The following is an 18,220-nucleotide window of genomic DNA, read 5'->3' on the forward strand; positions in this document are numbered from 1 at the left end:
AGGTTGTAGTGAGCTTGTAATCCCAGCTAGTTGGAGGCTGGGGCAGAAGAATTGCTTGAACCTAGGAGGCGGAGATTGCAGTGAGCCAAGATTGTACCACTGCACTCCAGCCTGGGTGACAGAGCGAGACTCCGTCTCAAAAAAAAAAAGGGAAAGAACATAAGAACATGCAAAGGAGGATCACCCCTTCTATATAATTAAAATTTCTCAGCACAGAGACTATATGCCTTCCCCCTCCTAAAATTCAAACATGTCAGTTTAAGAATCCCTGAGTACTCAGTAATTATAATGTTAATCATTAAAATTATAATTCAAAAATGTTTATTCTGCATTTTATGGAGGTATAAAATGCATGGTATTATAACATTACTAATTGAAATCTAAATATGTCCAAAAAGAACAGATTGTGTAAATTACAAAAACATATACCGGGAAAAACATCACCATATATTGAGTGCTTATGTGGGCCAGGCACTTTTCTAAGCACTTGACATGTATTAATTCATTTAACCCTCCCAAAAATCCTATGAGATAGGATTGGTTTTTTCTCTATTTTCCAGATGGGAAAACCGAGGCACATTTATCCTTATTGTGTGAAATTCTATGTTGTGTATTAAGAGGTGAGCTAAGGACTAGAGTACCATCACTGGTTTCCCAGAGGTGAGCATTGCAGGAGAGGGCCTAGAGCAGGATGAAGGGCCTGGTTAGTTCAAGGGCAGGGAAGAAGGGAAACGTGGCAATATAGACGAGCAATGAGGAGCACAGACTTCACAGTCAGACATGTCTGGGTTCAAATTCCAGCTCTGTGTAAGCTTGGACATGTTATTTAACCTTTCTGAGCCCTAGATCCTATTTCTTTAAAGTAGGAAGAATAATATCTAACCCACGGGATATTTGTAAAGATTTAAAAATGAGAACGAGGTCTTTTAGCACAGTGCCTGATCAATAGTAAAGACACATCATTAGCTATTGTAATCATTAATATTATTTCACCTAAAACTGGCATTTCTACCACTATATAAAACAGGTTGTTTTGGGAGCATTTGTTACTAATTTTACAACTTTCCTCTTACAAATCATTCTATAGCAAATTTTCATTTTTAAATTTTAAGTGAACTAAATTAACTTTGTTTTAAGAAAAATTTAGGTAATTTTACAGTATCATTTAAGATAATTGGGACACCCTGAGAAGTTTTCAAAACTTGGATTAGTACTCACTGAAATAGGAATATGGCTGTGATGACTGAGGGGAAAGATGTCATCTCAACTCTTCAGCATTTGACTGTGGGCACTTGTCATGTGCTGCTAGACTTGGAAAGGATTTGAGGTAATGGACTGATAATGGAGAGGGGTGATTACTCTTTAACCTCACTTTGAAAGCTGATGAGTTAACCAGGTGAAGAGTTCAGAGGCAGAGCCCTACTGCCCAGCTCTGTCATGTACCAGCTGTGTAACCTTATATACAGAGGAGCCTCTCTTTGCCTCAGTTTCTGGATCTCTAAAATGGATACAAGAAAGTATTAATACATTGCAAAAGGGTAGTCATGAAAGATAAATAAGCTAATCCCCTAGAACAGTATCTGGCAGATAATAACACTTGAAAAATGTTAGCTATTATTATTTAGGAAGTATGAATAAAGTGAGGAATGAACTTTAAAAGATTATTTAATGATGAGTTTATATTTAGAATTATGTACCAGGCAGAGAAAAAAGACCACAGGAACTAGGAAGAAAGATATATTTACATTTTAGTTACGTTTGGTATTACTGGTGTTGTGATAGAGCTTCAGATTTCCTAAGAAAAACACACCAATTCCTATAGCAAAGTGTTCTCAACTTTTTAAAATCACTACCTTCTAAAAATAAAAATTAACTTTAATTTAATGGATTACATTAATTTAATTTGATTACTCCCTGCTGAGAAAAATTAAATACTAAGGACTAAGATTTTGTTAGATAAGACTGAGTTTTGGAGGGCCACAAACCATTATAATAGCTAAGATTTTTTTGCCCCTCCAAGAATCAATTTTTGCCTCCTTCAGGGCTCTATCAAGACCCTATTGAGAATGCATACTATAGTAATATATTATCATTGTAAAGATCAAGTTTCATTATTTAAACAAAAAGATTTTGTAATTAGTTTTATTAAAACTAGCTCTTGGTGGTAACTTTGCAAAATAATTTTGCTCATTTGAAATTAAGGTCTTTCTCTTCTGAACAGATGAGAAGGGATTTACAGCATTGGGACAGTGCTCTACAACTGGCAAAGCATTTGGCCCCAGACCAGATACCTTTTATATCAAAAGAATATGCTGTTCAGCTTGAATTCGCGTAAGTCTTTGTTTTTATACATTTCAGTCAGTAGCTAATGACTGCAAATATCTTCAGTTCAAAACTTCCATTAATGATAAGGCCCTCCGTTGATTTAATAATTTTTTTAGAGAAAAAATACTATATTAATTATATATCTGAAAAATGTTTTTTCTAACAATGTCTTATCCATGCATTATCCACTTTAAGTTTTCAGCATCAAAATCTAAGTCTGGATCTAAGCTGTTTTTGCATTTAGAATCTAAATGTTATTATTATTATTATTATTTTTAATAGAGACAGGATCTCTCTGTGTTACCCAGGCTGGAGTGCTGTGGTATGATCATAGCTAACTGTAGCCTTGAAATCCTGTGCTCAAGTGATCCTCCCATCTCAGCCTCCTGAGTAGCTGGGACTATAGGCATGCACCACAAGGCCTGGCTAATTTTTAAAATTTTTTTAATTATTAGAGAGACAGGGTCTCACCGTCTTGACCAGGCTGGTCTCCTGGGCTCAAGTGATCCTCCCAACTCAGCCTCCCAAAGTGCTAGGGTTATAAGTGTGAGCCACTACGCCCAGCCTCAATATTATTTTTAATCACGTGGCCATCAACAACTATGCATAGCATCACACTGCTTTTCCTAACTTACGTTCATGGTTCTGACCTCCTTTAACACTTTGAGGATTTGCTCTGTGATTTCAAACCATAGTGAAAAACACCAAGGTTTGGTCTACATTTTCTATTTGCTTAGAATTATAGTTTTTTCTAACAAAAGTAGACAAATGGGACTTAATTAAACTAAAAAGCTTCTGCACAGCAAAAGAAACAATCAACAGAGCAAACAGACAACCAACAGAATGGGAAAAAATATTTGAAAACTATGCATCCAGCAACAAGCAAATATCCAGAATCTGCAAGGAACTCAAACAGCTCAACAAGAAAAAAACAAATAACCTCATTAAAAAGTGAGCAAAGGACATAAATAGACATTTTTCAAAAGAAGACATATAAGCAGCCAACAAAAATATGAAAAAATGCTCAGTAGCATTAATCATCAGAAAAATGCAAATTAAAACCACAATGAAATACCGTCTTATACCAGTCAGAATAGCTATTATTAAAAAGTCTAAAAATAACAGATGTTGGTAACGATGTAAAGAAAAGGGAATGCTTATATACTGTTGATAGGAATGTAAATTAGTAGAACCTTTATGGAAAACAGTATGGAGATTTCTCAAAGAACTAAAACTAGAACTACCATTCGACCCAGTAATACCACTACTGAGTGTATACCCAAAGGGAAAGAAATCATTATATCAAAAAGATATCTGCACTCATATGTTTATTGCAACACTATTCATAATAGCAAAGGTAAGGAATCAACCTAAGTGTCCCATCAGTGGAGCACTGGAGAAAGAAAATGTGGTACACACACACACACACACACACACACACACACACACACACACACACACACACACACACACACACACACACACACACACACACACACACACTCACCATAGAATACTACTCAGCCATAAAACAAGGATAAATTGTGTCTTTTGCAGCAACGTGGATGGAACTGGAGGCCAAAGGGAAGTAACTCAGAAAGTCAAATACTGCATGTTCTCACTCATAAGTGGGAGCTCAGCCATGGACACACAAGGACATACAGAGAGGAATAATAGACACTGGAGACTCCAAAAGGTGGGAGGGTGGATGAGGGTTGAAAAATTACCCGGGTACACTTAAAGTCCAGACTTCACCACTACCCAATGCAAAGACCTGCACTTGTACCTCACAGATACATACATTTTTTTAACGAAATGATTTTTTTAATTACAGTTTTTCTTTCTTGAGTTGAACATGTATGAAAATTAGACAATTGCTGTTGCAATTCAAGCCAAAAACTCTTCCCAGGAGGATATTGAGTGCTTGAGTAATAGTCCTTTATGATGCATGAATAGGAGTCACAAATCTCTCTTGCCTTTGGAAATTCCATAATCTATTCTGAGAAATTTAGAATTTTCTAGTGATCTTAATTGCTAGACTCTCTTAATTGTCAATAGTCTTAATTGACAGACTATACGTTTTATTGCAGTGTTGCATCGAAGTGTAATTTTAGAGTCATTTAGGATCCAGTTTTAAGTTAAAATTCAGCCATGGTTGGTGCTACCAATGCAAATATCTGCAGAGAAAATAAATGAATAATTTATTTGCAAATATAATTTTGCACTTGTATGTGTAATGACAACCAATTTCTTTTGACATTTATTATGATACATTCCAACATTCAAAAATATTAAAATATAGAAAAAGATATTTTAAACAAAGAAAGTATAGTTCTAACATTAGATTTTTTCTAAAAACATTTTTACATAGTTCTACTTTACTGTCATAGAGACTTTGGATTCATTGAGAATACTGACACATAAATTCGTGTTGTAGGAGTTATTCTGTCAAAAAGTACTCTTTGGACCAGGTACGGTGGCTCATGCCTGTAATCCTAGCACTTTCAGAGGCCCAAGGGAGGAAGACTGCTTGAGCTCAGGAGTTTGAGACCAGCCTTGGCAACATAATGAGAACTTGTCTCTACAAAGAAAAAGAAAAAAAGCTAGCCAGGCCTGGGGTGACATGACTGTAGTCCCAGCTGCTAGAGAGGCTGAGGTGGGAGGATCACTTGAGCCCAGAAGGTTGAGGCTGCTGTGAGCTGTGATCACGCCACTACCCACCAGCCTAGGCAGTGGAACAAGACCCTGTCTCAAAAAAAGAAGTACTCTTTCATTTCTAACCATGATATCTTATTTCAAATTTTCTATTCTACAGATTGAAAACATTATAGAGATTTTCTTCTTAACCAATCTTGATTTAAGTTTGCCACATTTCTGTTCCTTATAAATGCCTATACCAAAAAGTGATGTTGGAATCTTAGTACATAACACAAGAGACAGCGCCCCATTGCCCTGGCCCTCCATCTGCATCCTAAGGATGACTGAGTCCTAGAATGTAAAACTTCTGTGCTAAGAAGGAAAGATGATCCACCAAGTCCTGTCAGAGTACAGACACCCCAGTAAGCCCTCGGACCATCCAGAAGACTTCGATTTTCACTTCCTTCAGGAAAATTGAAGTTTTGTAACAAATTCTCAAACTTGTCTCATTATGGTCAGATGAACTGAGTTCAATTGAAAGCCTCTGTGTTGTTGTTTCTAACCCTTTCTGCTCATCACTTGACCATGAAGCCACCGATTCTCAAAGCTTTCACTGATATTTGTATGCAGATCTTCAGACCCTAATGTACACACACCCTAGCCCCCAATAGTCTGAAGGAATTTCCTTGTGATAATAGGAACTAACCTAGGAATAGTTCATTGTCATCAAATACCTGAGTAGCCACCAGCTATGACTTTGACACCTAAGACCCTAGGCCTGTATTCAGTTTCAACAGTCTGTTTCATTATGCATCCAAGACCTTGATTAGGTCAAAGCAGGGCCAGTCTATCGGGTCTGGGTGAGATTTAACTTACTAAAGTCTGGGATTAAACTAATGAGTTAGTTCCATATGAGAGCTTCAAAATAAAATAATAAATAATCCAGTGAGCTAAAAATAACATAAAAATAAAGTGAGAGTTCCAAAGTATTAATTTAGCTTGTCCAAGGAAAATCTCAGGCTCCTGTGGGAGGAACTGTCAACTCAATTGATTATATCAGCGGAGCTAGGGATATCTCCTGAGAATGTCTCCTCCCTATTCTCAGGAAAAATCCCTAGCTTGGTTGATGTCATCAGGTCCACATTGGTAATTTCCACTTAGGAACATTGCTGACTATGGAGTCCTAGGCTGACCAAAAGAAAGTTCTCAACTGCAGAACAGCTTCTTTTCCAAAAATGTCCTTGTACATTAATAGATGAGGAAAGTGAATGAGGCTTAGAGAGGTTTAGTAACTTGCCTAAGCTGATAAAGTAGTGATAAGGTAGATCTCAAATCATGCCATTTCAGAGCTGATTAGTTTATCCTGGAGAAGATGGTTTCTTAGAGGAAGATAGATCTCAAAAAGTATGTTAGGCAAATCACTGATTCATTCTATCCCAAACAATGAAAATAAATTGAAATAATAAAAGTCTTCTGTATATGCAGATCCATGTTAGCATCAGTCATGGGAAGAGAATATTATTATTGTTTTTTTTTTTTTTTTTTTTTTGAGATGGAGTCTCACTCTGTCACCCAGGCTGGAGTACAGTGGTGCAATTTCAGCTCACTGCAAACTCTGCCTCCCAGGTTCAAGCAATTCTCCTGCCTCAGCCTCCCGAGTAGCTGGGATTACAGGCGCATGCCACCACACCCAGCTAATTTTTGTATTTTTAGTAGAGACAGGGTTTCACCATGTTGGTCAAGCTGTTCTTGAACTCCTGACCTCATGATCCATGTGCCTTGGCCTCCCAAAGTGCTAGGATTACAGGTGTGAGCCACTGTGCCTGGCCCGGGAATATTATTTATATCATGTATATTAATACTTTTTCTTGGTGTAAGAACCAGAGCCCTCAGTACTGTAATCTCCAATGTATTCCTCCACTCCTACCCTTTAATAAATTGACAGCCTTCCAGATTCCCTCAATATATATTCCTGTAAATATTGGGCCTTTGGTAAAAAAAAAAAAAAAAAAAAAGTTTTATGGTCACATGATTGTCATTTAGTGCCCCAAAGGAAATAATTAACCAAAAGTAGCCAATAAAATTAATGTAGCTTCTTATCAGAAAAAATAGCTAATACCTGCTAGGCTTAATACTTAGGTGATGGGTTGATAGGTACAGCAAACCACCATGGCACATGTTTACCTATGTAACAAACCTGCACATCCTGCACGTGTACCCCAGAATTTAAAAAAAAAATTAATATAGCTCCTCAAAATGCCTAGCATACCACACAGTAAGTACCTTATAGTATAGCATAACCTAGCTTAATAATTACTTTTAAAATAGCAACATAATGACAGACTGCACTTTGAAAGAATGCATCTGTAGTGTTCCACATCTTTTGTGAGCTTAAGCAACTCAGTGACAAAGATTATCTTTTAAATCTGGTATTTGTAAATTGGTCTACTACTCCCCAGTGGTGGCTGATGCCTGTAATCCCAGCACTTTGGGAGGCCGAGGTGGTGGATCATTTGAGCCCAGGAGTTCAAGACCAGCCTTGGCAACATAGTGAGACCTTGTCTCTACAAAAAATTCTTTTAAAAATTTTCGAGGCATGGTGGCGCATGCCTATAGTCTCAACTACTCAGGAGGCTGAGGCTGGAAGATCACTTGAGCCAGTGAGGTCAGGGCTACAGTAAGTTGTGATTGTGCCACTGCACTCCAGCCTGGGCAACAGAGTGAGACCCTGTCTCTAAAAAAAAAAAAAAAAAAAAAAAAAGGAAAAAGTATATGTAAATAAAATTCTAAAATATATATTAAAATTGACTCTTTTTTTTTCAGGGGTGATTATGTAAATGCTTTGGCTCATTATGAGAAAGGAATAACAGGTGATAATAAGGTAACCTTGGATAAAGATAAGATATGCCTAATTATCTCTGGGTTTGTTTTCAGTTTCATTTTTAAAAATCATGGTCTTATTTGTATTGTATTTAATATCTAGCAGGTGAGCCTTTTCTTTGGTTTACTAACAACCTTCGAAGGAAATAGTTAAATCATTTTAAAACACTTCAAGCTCTCAAAATCTGACGATGACGATATTTTTATCAGTCTGATAAGTTTTACATTCTTAATATAAGTCTAATTAAAGTTGGAAATAAGATTTTTATCCTTTCTTACTTATAGGCTATGATTTTCATAAGGTTTTTCCTTTTGCTCTTTTTAAAAGTTTCAGTAGGCCGGGCGCGGTGGCTCACACCTGTAATCCTAGCACTTTGAGAGGCCAAGGCGGGCAGATCACAAGGTCAGGAGTTCAAGACCAACCTGGCCAATATGGTGAAGCCCCGTCTCTACTAAAAAAAAAAATACAAAAATTTAGCCAGGTGTGGTGGCGCATGCCTGTAGTCCCAGCTACTTGTGAGGCTGAGGCAGAAGAATCGCTTGAACCTGGAAGGAGGAGGTTGCAGTGAGCCAAGATCATGCCACTGCACTCCAGCCTGGGTGACAGAGCGAGACTCCATCTCAAAAAAAAAAAAAAAAAAAAAAAAGAAAAAATCAGTTTCAGTAACCATTTTGAAAGTGAATTCCCAATCCATAAAACTTCATTCTGCCATTTCTTTCTCATACTGTATCTTAAGATGACCCTGAAGAGCATGACCCACTATGCCACCTCTTTTTCCCATCCCAGAATTCTAGCTTAAAAAGCTAAGATTTATAATAATAATTGCTGTTTTTAAGTTAGGTGATGTCTTGTAAAGATTGAAAATCTTTTGACTTTCTGTTTTATATATAGCATTTTTATTACAAAAGTAATGCAACCTCATGATAGCTAATTTGAAAAATCATCAAAATGTGTTAACATGAAAAGTGATTCCAGGCTAGCCTGGCCAATGTGACAAAACCCCATCTCTACTAGAAATAGAAAAATTAGCCGGCCATGATGACGGGTGCCTATAATCCCAGCTACTTGGGAGGCTGAGGCAGGGAGAATCGCTTGAACCCAGAAGGCGGAGGTTGCAGTGAGCTGAGATCACAGCATTGCACCCCAACCTGGGCAACAGAGTGAGACTATATCTCAAAAAAAAAAAAAGAAAAAAAAAAAAAAAAAAGTGGGTCCAGGGCCGGACATGGTGGCTCACGCTGGTAACCCCAGCACTTTAGGAGGCCGAGGCCAGTGGATCACTTTAGGTCAGGAGACCAGTCTGGCCAACATGGTTAAACCCTGTCTCTACTAAAAATACAAAATTAGCCAGATGTGGTGGCACACGCCTGTAATCCCAGCTACTCCGGTAGCTGAGGCAGGAGAATCACTTGAATCAGGAAGCAGAGGTTGTAGTGAGCTGAGATCGCACCGTTGCACTCCAGCCTGGGCGACAAGAGGGAAACTCTGTCTCAAAAAAAAAAAAGAAAGAAAAGTGAGTCCAATATTCTCTCCTCCATGCACACCCCTTAATGGTAACTACTGTTAATGATTTTATATATTTTCATCCAGAAGTTCTTCTAAGCATACTTGTAATATAGATTTTTTTTTTTTTTTTTACCAAAAATGAAATCATTCATTTCCATTCACTCAGCAAAGATCATTGAGTATTCACTCTGTGCAAAGCAGCATTTTGCTTTCTTCATGGCCTTTCCAAATCAATACATATGAATCTGTCTTAATCTTTTTATTTTTGAGACAGGGTCTCATTCTGTTGCCCAAGCTGGAGTGCAGTGGAAGGATCATAGCTCACTGCAGCCTCAACTCCTGGGCTCAAGTGATCCTCCTGCTCCACCCTCCTATTAGCTGGGACTACTGGTACATGCTACCATACCCAGATAATTTTTTATTTTTATTTTTGTAATAAAATTAAAAATTTTTATTTTTATTTTTATTTTTTTTTCACTCTGTCTCTCAGTCTGGAATGTAGTGGCATAATCGTAGTTTACTGAAGCTTCAAACTCCTGACCTCAAGCCATCCTCCCGCCTTAGCCTCCCTAAGCACTGGGATTACAGGCATGAGCCACCATATCCAGCCAGTCTTAATCTTTTAAGAGCTTCTAATATTCCATTGTTTGGATATACTATAATTTTTTTTATCCACTACCTTATTGAAGTATAGTTGTGGGGTTTTTTTCTGTCATCAAAAATACTGCAGGCCAGACACGATGGCTCATGCTAGTAATAACCAGCACTTTGGGAGGGCAAGGTGGGAGGAATGCTTGACACCAGTAGTTCAAGACCAGCCTGGACAACAAAGCAAGACCCCCATCTCTACAAATTTATTTGTTTATTTTTCTTTTGGAGACAGTCTTTCGCTGTGTCGCCCAGGCTGGAGTGCAGTGGTGCAATCCTGGCTCACTGCAACCTTTACCTCCTGGGTTCAAGCGATTCTTGTACCTCAGCCTCCCGAATAGCTGCATTACAGGCATGTGCCACCACGATTGGCTAATTTTTGTATTTTTGGTAGAGACAGGGTTTTGCCATGTTAGCCAGGCTTGTCTTGAACTCCTGGCCTCAAGTGATCCGCCCACCTCGGCCTCCCAAAGTGCTGGGATAACAGGCTTGAGCCACTGCGCCCGGCCCATCTCTACAAATTTAAAAATAAAAAATTAGCTGGGTATGGTAGCATTGCATCACTGCACTCCAGCCTAGGCAATAGAATGAGACCCAGTCTCTTTAAAAAAACAACAACTTTTTAAAATTAAAAAGTAAAAATTAAAAAATTAAATTCATTTTTTAAAATCACTGCAATGAATATTCTACCTAGTACATGTATCTTTGGCTACCTATGATAGTATTTCTGAAGAATATTTTCTTATAAGTCACAAAGTGTACTTTTCATTTTTGACATGGCTAAATTGCTGTTCAAAAGAAATTGTAGTAATTCACACACACTCCATGTATGATAGTGTCCTCTTCATTCTCAGCAAAACTGAATGTTATCAGTTGTTTTATCTCTACCAATTTCATAAGCAAAAAAAGATATTTTATGTATATTTGATTATTGGTGAAGTTGAGCATGTTTTTATTTATTTATTGGCCAATTGTATTTTGTTTCCACTTGTATTTTTTAATGAATTGTCTGATCATGTCCTTTGCTCATTTATCTCCTAGGTTTTTGACATTTTCTTTGTCTGGCTACATCAATTTTAGTTCATTCTTTATCTGCACCATAAATTACAGTAACCACTAGCCACATGTGTCTACTTAAATTATTTAAAGTTAAATAAAATTTAAAATTCAATTCCTCTGTTGCACCAGCCATATTTCAAATGCCCAGTAGCTACCATATTGGACAGGGCAGATACAGAACATTTCTGTCATCACAGAAAGTTTTACTAGACATGCTGATTTAGATAAAATGTAATCTGACATTACATCTTACTAATAGAGATTAGTTATTTGATAAGTTCTTTAGCTGTCTTTGGTATCTTTAATGAATTTAACAATTACTAAAGAAATGAAGTTTTTATGTTTAATCATGCCTCATAGAGAAATCTTCAATTTGATAAATGGTTTTCTTAATTTTATTCATAGATTTATGCTATATAGCCAGTATATTACTTTTTATATTAAATTTTATACCAAAAAGACATATGAGGGATAGTAAAAATTTGGTCTTAAGCATAAAGTTGATCTAGGCTTTCGCAGAACAAAATATAATTTTGTAATAGCTGGTATTTAAAAAAAAAAAAAGGGACTGAAGTGTTATTTTAAAATCATGAGACTTCCCTGAAAAGATAAAAGTAAACCATAACCTTTGGACTCATTTTAGAGTTAAATTCATTGTTCTGTCTTAAACACATCGTGTTAAGTTAGAATCTGATTTGTTAGTGTTTGCCTTGTGATTGCAGGAACATGATGAAGCTTGTCTGGCTGGAGTGGCCCAGATGTCCATAAGAACGGGAGACATACGTCGAGGGGTTAACCAAGCCCTCAAGCATCCCAGCAGGGTCCTTAAAAGAGACTGTGGAGCCATATTGGAGAATATGAAGGTCCTCTTTTCTCTGCATCAATATTCATGTGGTCTTTTATACATAATAACTTAGTATTTTAATAATCCTGTCTTATTTTAGCAATTTTCAGAAGCGGCCCAACTGTATGAGAAAGGTCTCTACTATGACAAAGCAGCATCTGTTTACATCCGCTCTAAGAATTGGTAAGAGCTGCCTGCGGTTTGTTTCTGAACAGGATTGGAAATGAATGTGCCTCTGGGGTCTCCCCAGTTGCCTCCTTGCCATGCTTTCTCCCTGTCCATTCTGTTCCCCTATCTAGACCTGCCCTTCATCTCTTTTGTTCTCCTTAGATAAGTTCATATTAATAGTTCTTTTTCCAAAGAATAGCACATTCTTCTGGTTTGGTGTGGAGAAATCCTTAATCAGATAAATTAGTAGGAAAAAACAAAAACCCCGTTGTCCTAAAAGAGTTAATGGACCAACCATTTTCCTACCTTTGGGGGTGGGAGTGGAGTGGGTGTTAGGAGACAAAGCAATTAAATCAGCTTTTACCTATAGGAGCCAAGATTTTTCTTTTTTTTTTTTTTTTATTCTTTTTTTTTGAGACAGAATCTCTGTTGCTCAGGCTGGAGTGCAGTTGGCACGATCTCAGCTCACTGCCACCTCCACCTCCTGGGTTCTAGCAATTCTCCTGCCTCAGCCTCCTGAGTAGCTGGGATTACAGGCATGCCGCCACTATGCCTGGCTAATTTTTGAATTTTTTTTTCTAGTAGAGATGGGGTTTCACCATGTTGGCCAGGCTGGTCTTGAACTCCTGACCTCAGGTGGTCTGCCCACCTCAGCCTTCCAAAGTGCTGGGATCACAGGCCACTGCACCCCGCCAGGAGCCAAGATTTTTGAAAGATAGTAATAACTGGTTTTTGAATCCTAAAACCTAACATTTGGTTATAGCAGGCTACTTTTGGAGTGAACATAGTACTCATATTGTTCTCCTGGACCTACCTTTCCAGGGCAAAAGTTGGTGATCTTCTGCCCCACGTTTCTTCTCCTAAGATCCATTTGCAGTATGCCAAAGCCAAGGAAGCAGATGGAAGGTTTGTACACTTTCTCAAATTTATACCAATTTAAAGTAATGTAAGCTTTACAAATTAACCATTGATATTTGCAACCCTGTAAAAAAGGCGAAGCAGAGAAAGACAGAAAACACCTTTATTTACCCCTTGTTGGCCTGAAGTGTCAGACTGTTAAAATCCTCCTGTACCTCATATACCTTAGTGTTTCTTTTATATACTCAAATATAGAATATTATCTCTTTTTATTTGAAGGTTTTATAATGGAAGTTGAAATTTTGATATTATATGGCATGAAAATAAAGTGATTGTTATTTTATTAAGGATGATTATTATTTTATAAATCACGGATGCAGGGGGAAAGAAAAGTGAAGAAACATGAATTCCACACATACAGCTGCTTGCTTAAGCCACATTTGGCTGCTTGTTTAAGCTTGTTTAAGCTACTTAACTATCCATTGCTTAACTATACATTGTTTAAGCTGCTTAACTATATGTTTTAACTGTATTTAAAAATTTATAACTCTATTGTAATACAGTTAAAATATAGCAATGGATAGTTAATATCCTAAACATACAAAGATCTCCCACTACTTAATATAAGAAACTCAAAGACACTAGTAGAAAAATGGGCTAAAGCCAAGAACACAAGTGCCAGAGGAGGAAACACAATTCTGAAATTGTATTTCATGTAAACATGAAAAGGTTCTACCTCACTAATAGTAATTAAATTAAGGCAACCTGTCATATTTGGAAATATTTATTTTAAACTAATAACCACGTTGTCAAAATGTGCTTATATGTACATAACCGATAGAAATGTAACTTTTGGGCTGGGCGTGCTGGCTCACACCTGGAATCCCTGCACTTTGGGAGGCCAAGGCAAGAGGATCACTTGAGGCCAGGAGTTTGAGGACAGCCTGGGCAACATAGAGACAGCCTGTCTCTATAACAAGTTTAAAAATAAAAAATTTGGGAGGTGGAACAAGATGGCCAAATAGGAACAGCTCCAGTCTACAGCTCCCAGCGTGAGTGATGCAGAAGACAGGTGATTTCTGCATTTCCAACTGAGGTACCGGGTTCATCTCACTAGGGAGTGCCGGACAGTGGGTGCAGGACAGTGGGTGCAGCGCACCGAGCATGAGCCGAAGCAGGGCGAGGCATCGCCTCACCCAGGAAGCACAAGTGGTCAGGGAATTCCCTTTCCTAGTCAAAGAAAGGGGTGACAGACGGCACCTGGAAAATCGGGTCACTCCCACCCTAATACTGCGCTTTTCCTACGGGCTTATCAAACGGCACACCAGGAGATTATATCCCGCACCTGGCTCGGAAGGTCCTACGCCCACAGAGCCTCACTCATTGCTAGCACAGCAGTCTGAGATCAAACTGCAAGGCAGCAGCAAGGCTGGGGGAGGGGCGCCTGCCAATGCTTAGGCTTGAGTAGGTAACAAAGCTGCCGGGAAGCTCCAACTGGGTGGAGCCCACCACAGCTCAAGGAGGCCTGCCTGCCTGCCTCTGTAGGCTCCACCTCTGGGGGCAGGGCACAGACAAACAAAACACAGCAATAACCTCTGCAGACTTAAATGTCCCTGTCTGACAGCTTTGAAGAGAGTAGTGGTTCTCCCAGCACGCAGCTGGAGATCTGAGAATGGGCAGACTGCCTCCTCAAGTGGGTCCCTGACCCCCGAGTAGCCTAACTGGGAGGCATGCCCCGGTAGGGGCGGACTGACACCTCACACGGCCGGGTACTCCTCTGATACAAAACTTCCAGAGGAACGATCAGACAGCAGCATTTGTGGTTGACCAATATCCGCTGTTCTGCAGCCACCACTGCTGATACCCAGGCAAAAAGGGTCTGGAGTAGACCTCCAGTAAACTCCAACAGACCTGCAGCTGAGGGTCCTGACTCTTAGAAGGAAAACTAACAAACAGAAAGGACATCCACACCAAAAACCCATCTGTACGTCACCATCATCAAAGACCAAAGGTAGATAAAACCACAAAGATGGGGAAAAAACAGAGCAGAAAAACTGGAAACTCTAAAAATCAGAGCACCTCTCCTCCTCCAAAGGAACGCAGCTCCTCACCAGCCATGGAACAAAGCTGGACGGAGAATGACTTTGACAAGTTGAGAGAGGAAGGCTTCAGAAGATCAAACTACTCTGAGCTTAAGGAGGAAGTTCAAGCCAATGGCAAAAAAGTTAAAAACTTTGAAAAAAAATTAGATGAACGGATAACTAGAATAACCAATGCAGAGAAGTCCTTAAAGGACCTGAGGGAGCTGAAAACCACGGCACGAGAACTACATGACGGATGCACAAGCCTCAGTAACCGATGTGATCAACTGGAAGAAAAGGTATCAGTGATGGAAGATGAAATGAATGAAATGAAGCGAGAAGGGAAGTTTAGAGAAAAAAGAATAAAAAGAAACGAACGAAGCATCCAAGAAATATGGGACTATGTGAAAACACCAAATCTACATCTAGTTAGTGTACCTGAAAGTGATGGGGAGAATGGAACCAAGTTGGAAAAACACTCTGCAGGATATTATCCAGGAGAACTTCCCCAATCTAGCAAGGCAGGCCAACATTCAGATTCAGGAAATATAGAGAATGCCACAAAGATACTCCTCGAGAAGAGCAACTCCAAGACACATAATTGTCAGATTCACCAAAGCTGAAATGAAGGAAAAAATGTTAAGGACAGCCAGAGAGAAAGGTCGGGCTACCCACAAAGGGAAGCCCATCAGACTAACAGATGATCTCTTGGCAGAAACTCTACAAGCCAGAAGAGAGTGGGGGCCAATATTCAACATTCTTAAAGAAAAGAATTTTCAACACAGAATTTCATATCCAGCCAAACTAAGCTTCATAAGTGAAGGAGAAATAAAATACTTTACAGACAAGCAAATGCTGAGATTTTGTCACCAACAGACCTGCCCTAAAAGAGCTCCTGAAGGAAGCACTAAACATGGAAAGGAAAAACCGGTACCAGCCACTGCAAAAACATGCCAAATTGTAAAGACCATCAAGGCTAGGAAGAAACTGCATCAACTAACAAGCAAAATAACCAGCTAACATCATAATGACAGGATCAAATTCACACATAACAATAGTAACCTTAAATGTAAATGGGCTAAATGCTCCAATTAAAAGGCACAGACTGGCAAATCAGATAAAAAGTCAAGACCCATCAGTGTGCTGTATGCAGGAAACCCATCTCACGTGCAGAGACACACATAGGCTCAAAATAAAGGGATGGAGGAAGATCTACCAAGCAAATGGAAAACAAAATAAGGCAGGGATTGCAATCCTAGTCTTGGATAAAACAGACTTTAAACCAACAAAGATCAAAAGAGACAAAGAAGGCCATTACATAATGGTAAAGGGATCAATTCAACAAGAAGAACTAACTATCCTAAATATATATGCACCCAATACAGGAGCACCCAGATTCATAAAGCAAGTCCTTAGTGACCTACAAAGAGACTTAAGACTCCCACACAATAATAATGGGAGACTTTAACACCCCACTGTCAACATTAGACAGATCAACGAGACGGAAAGTTAACAAGGATACCCAGGAATTGAACTCAGCTCTGCACCAAGTGGACCTAATAGACATCTACAGAACTCTCCACCCCAAATCAACAGAATATACATTTTTTTCAGCACCACACCACACCTATTCCAAAATTCCCCACATAGTTGGAAGTAAAGCTCTCCTCAGCAAATGTAAAACAACAGAAATTATAACAAACTGTCTCTCAGACCACAGTGCAATCAAACTAGAACTCAGGATTAAGAAACTCACTCAAAACCGCTCAACTACATGGAAACTGAACAACCTGCTCCTGAGTGACTACTGGGTACATAACGAAATGAAGGAAGAAATAAAGATGTTGTTTGAAACCAACGAGAACAAAGACACAACATACCAGAATCTCTGGGACACATTCAAAGCAGTGTGTAGAGGGAAATTTATAGCACTAAATGCCCACAAGAGAAAGCAGGAAAGATCCAAAATTGACTCCCTAATATCACAATTAAAAGAACTAGAGAAGCAAGAGCAAACACATTCAAAAGCTAGCAGAAGGCAAGAAATAACTAAGATCAGAGCAGAACTGAAGGAAATAGAGACACAAAAAAACCTTCAAAAAATCAATGAATCCAGGAGCTGGTTTTTTGAAAGGATCAACAAAATTGACAGACGGCTAGCAAGACTAATAAAGAAGAAAACAGAGAAGAATCAAATAGACGCAATAAAAAATGACAAAGGGGATATCACCACCGATCCCACAGAAATACAAACTACCATCAGAGAATACTACAAACAACTCTATGCAAATAAACTAGAAAATCTAGAAGAAATGGATAAATTCCTCGACACACACACTCTCCCAAGACTAAACCAGGAAGAAGTTGAATCTCTGAATAGACCAATAACAGGATCTGAAATTGAGGCAATAATTAATAGCTTACCAACCAAAAAGAGTCCAGGACCAGATGAATTCACAGCCGAATTCTACCAGAGGTACAAGGAGGAGCTGGTACCATTCCTTCTGAAACTATTCCAATCAATAGAAAAAGAGGGAATCCTCCCTAACTCATTTTATGAGGCCAGCATCATCCTGATACCAAAGACTGGCAGACACACAACCAAAAAAGAGAATTTTAGACCAATATCCTTGATGAACATTGATGCAAAAATCCTCAATAAAATACTGGCAAACCAAATCCAGCAGCACATCAAAAAGCTTATCCACCATGATCAAGTGGGCTTCATCCCTGGGATGCAAGGCTGGTTCAACATACACAAATCAATAAATGTAATCCAGCATATAAACAGAACCAAAGACAAAAACTACATGATTATCTCAATAGATGCAGAAAAGGCCTTTGACAAAATTCAGCAACGCTTCGTGCTAAAAACTCTCAATAAATTAGGTATTGATGGGACGTATCTCAAAATAATAAGAGCTATCTATGACAGACCCACAGCCAACATCATACCGAATGGACAAAAACTGGAAGCATTCCCTTTGAAAACTGGCACAAGACAGGGATGCCCTCTCTCACCACTCCTATTCAACATAGTGTTGGAAGTTCTGGCCAGGGCAATTAGGCAGGAGAAGGAAATAAAGGGTAATCAATTAGGAAAAGAGGAAGTCAAATTGTCCCTGTTTACAGATGACATGATTGTATATCTAGAAAACCCCATCATCTCAGCCCAAAATCTCCTTAAGCTGATAAGCAACTTCAGCAAAGTCT

The 18,220-nt window shown here is 38.7% G+C and overlaps 1 protein-coding gene across 2 annotated transcripts in view; it reads left to right on the forward strand.

Annotated features, from left to right (window-relative positions):
• The window catches only part of WDR19 (WD repeat domain 19), a 111,708-nt gene that overhangs the window by 51,819 nt on the left and 41,669 nt on the right, over window positions 1–18,220 (forward strand). For both annotated transcript variants that reach the window (XM_054486770.2, XM_063664474.1), the window contains 5 exons: window positions 2,222–2,331; window positions 7,786–7,843; window positions 11,779–11,919; window positions 12,001–12,083; window positions 12,891–12,974. In XM_054486770.2, the coding sequence (XP_054342745.1) occupies window positions 2,222–2,331; window positions 7,786–7,843; window positions 11,779–11,919; window positions 12,001–12,083; window positions 12,891–12,974 (476 nt within the window). The remainder of the gene's footprint in view (window positions 1–2,221; window positions 2,332–7,785; window positions 7,844–11,778; window positions 11,920–12,000; window positions 12,084–12,890; window positions 12,975–18,220) is intronic.

This window comes from Pongo pygmaeus, chromosome 3 (assembly GCF_028885625.2).
Source record: "Pongo pygmaeus isolate AG05252 chromosome 3, NHGRI_mPonPyg2-v2.0_pri, whole genome shotgun sequence".
NCBI lineage: Eukaryota > Metazoa > Chordata > Mammalia > Primates > Hominidae > Pongo > Pongo pygmaeus.